This window comes from Mizuhopecten yessoensis, unplaced genomic scaffold (genome assembly GCF_002113885.1).
Source record: "Mizuhopecten yessoensis strain PY_sf001 unplaced genomic scaffold, ASM211388v2 hete_36081722, whole genome shotgun sequence".
In the NCBI taxonomy this organism is placed as follows: domain Eukaryota; kingdom Metazoa; phylum Mollusca; class Bivalvia; order Pectinida; family Pectinidae; genus Mizuhopecten; species Mizuhopecten yessoensis.
This window is the reverse complement of record NW_018483579.1, coordinates 1-2,417: the sequence shown is the minus strand read 5'-3', so window position 1 is coordinate 2,417 and position 2,417 is coordinate 1. Positions and strand designations below refer to the sequence as shown.

The 2,417-nt window shown below is 33.4% G+C and overlaps 1 protein-coding gene across 1 annotated transcript; it reads left to right on the top strand.

The window, feature by feature from the left end:
- Window positions 1-224: 224 nt before the first annotated feature.
- LOC110444283 lies at window positions 225-1,994 on the top strand (the record flags this gene model as incomplete). Its single annotated transcript, XM_021488674.1, has 5 exons — window positions 225-263; window positions 423-605; window positions 853-980; window positions 1,432-1,561; window positions 1,798-1,994. Coding segments are annotated over exons 1-5 (677 nt in total), but the record flags the coding sequence as incomplete, so codon positions are not given.
- Window positions 1,995-2,417: the final 423 nt, after the last annotated feature.

The following is a 2,417-nucleotide window of genomic DNA, read 5'->3' as shown; positions in this document are numbered from 1 at the left end:
GACTTTCAATATTAGAAGCTAGGTAATGAAGTCACACATCAGGAGTAACTTAATGTGTTTCTTACATGATGAGGTTGATCTTCAGTTCCTAATCTCAGAAGATCGGGAATCATTTTCTTACATAAGGAGTCATGTAAAGGGTTTTATGACGGGAGTTCAGGCATCAAAGTATATTGAATATTCATATAATATCAGGAAAGCTATTACTTAAACGATGTGACACCATGACAGAAAAGACCATCAAAATCATAGACCTGGGGGCCGTAACTGAGAGTTTAAATAGTATAAACAAAAGAAAAATGTCTTTTTTAGAACTGCTAGAACTACAAATGACCGCAGATCATGAAATGTCTACCTTTTACAGATCTTTAATTTATCTGTTTTCTTTTTGTTAGATATGTGTATCTTCTTATATAATGCAGGCTAGGTTCCTGAAAGAGGAGATGGATAAACTGTCGGTGACGTTAACGTTGCAGAGGATCAACAACATCCTCCCATACACCTGTGCACTCACAAATGAACAGATAAATGGCATTGAAAAGGACAGTTTCTATTTTGATATCCTTAACAAATTGGCCGAAAGTTCATGTGTCACCATCGATATGGTCAGTTCAAATATTTATTTTCAAATTATCTCGTTTTTGTTTGTTTGTGTGTTGTTTTAAAAAAAATCTACAAACCATGGCTTTGCAAAACAATGTGAAATGAACGGAACATAATAAAGTTTATATTTACGGAATTAAAACATGCACATGTGATTCTCTGTAAACACTGTTACCTTAAACAACCTGATAAATGTTTAACCTTACAATTTTGTTTTAAATTATACGTCCTCACTTTCCGTTCTTTCAGATTTCTTTTCTACACAACCTCATCAAAGAGTATCTTTCTTTTGATTCTACGTCGGCTGCGGACCTTCAAGCAATAACCACCACATCGACCTTAGCAAACATGTCTCCTAAAATCATGGCCAAATTTACGTAAGATAAGCTACACACTCAGCTGGTTTAAAATTGATATTGATGATATTATTATTTTAGTTAAGCAAGTACGGTATGGTCCCTGTAAACTTTAAACGAATGGTGAAAGCATATTTAACTTAAAAAACTCGAATTAAACATCGGTATTGAGATATATAATTTTGATAAAGTAAACTTGAATTTTATCTATTAAAATGATACAGAACTAATTGAGCTCAGTCTGTAATAAGGCTTTAAAACTGAATTCTTAATAAATTAGCTGACTGACATAACAACATAACAATCTGTTTTATAACTGTACAGAACTTATCTAAGGTCATGCGAAGCATTATTTCTCCTTAACTAGCTATTGAGATACATACGACTTATAATAGGGGAAAACCATTAATTTTGCTGATCACGTAATATTTAATACAAATATTAAAAAGGAATGTGTATTTGTATTTTATAGACAGGATGATCTGAACAAGTACGGCTCTGCCATGTGCTTGACAATTGTTGAGCAATTGGGGCTTGCTGATATCAACCTGCTTTCAAAGACAGAACTTCAGGCGAAATACCTCTACAGTATTACCTGTCTTGTAAGTTTAATATTGTAATTTAATATTGTAGGTAAGGTTACGAACTTTGTGAGACTACATTGGGGTGTAAATATGAATGTTGTGGAGGCAACAGGTTTGAATTTTGTATGCGTGTTCAATGAAGTTGAGTCAAATTTTAATACATTAGCTTGCAATGACCGGTGTACATTGTATCGATCGATGTTTTTGGTTGTAACAGTCAAATTATATGATTAATATAACAATTTTGTACACAGAGCAAAACTACAGAAACCATAACCGCAGACGACTTGTTATCAATTGGAAACATGGTTTGTGGTATGACCACTACTGATTATGTAAGGCTGGACAATGATGCTTTGGAACAGTACGTGATGTGGATGCAAAGAACATGTCCCATGAGCAATGCTGAGAGACAGGCTTTAGTCAACGCTTTTGTTGCTGCAAAGGGATTGTAAGTGGATTTATAAAAGATATGAAATACATTATTTAGGGCAATTAGCCACCTTTAGATTGTTAACCTAGGAGTATAGTCTATCTCCGAAACAGCATTATTAACGTTCGATAAATACTGTTAATGGAATAAATTTAAATAAATTTTACATTATAAATCCGCTTGCAGTAGAACTAAAATTCAAGAAGACCAATTTTAATCAGGTACACTACTTTCCCGATTCATTAAATTAATTTAAAAGTGACAGAAGTTGATAACGTGGTATGTTGTTAGGACATGTTGAAGGTAAGGTAAATCCTAACTCACTTTTTTGTACACACGTCTTGCATGTGCGGATAAAAATCCTAATACAGCTTGTTAAACATCGTGATGATATTCTGTTAAGGTAATAGGTTTGTGTCACCATTTCTCAGTAGAATTTCT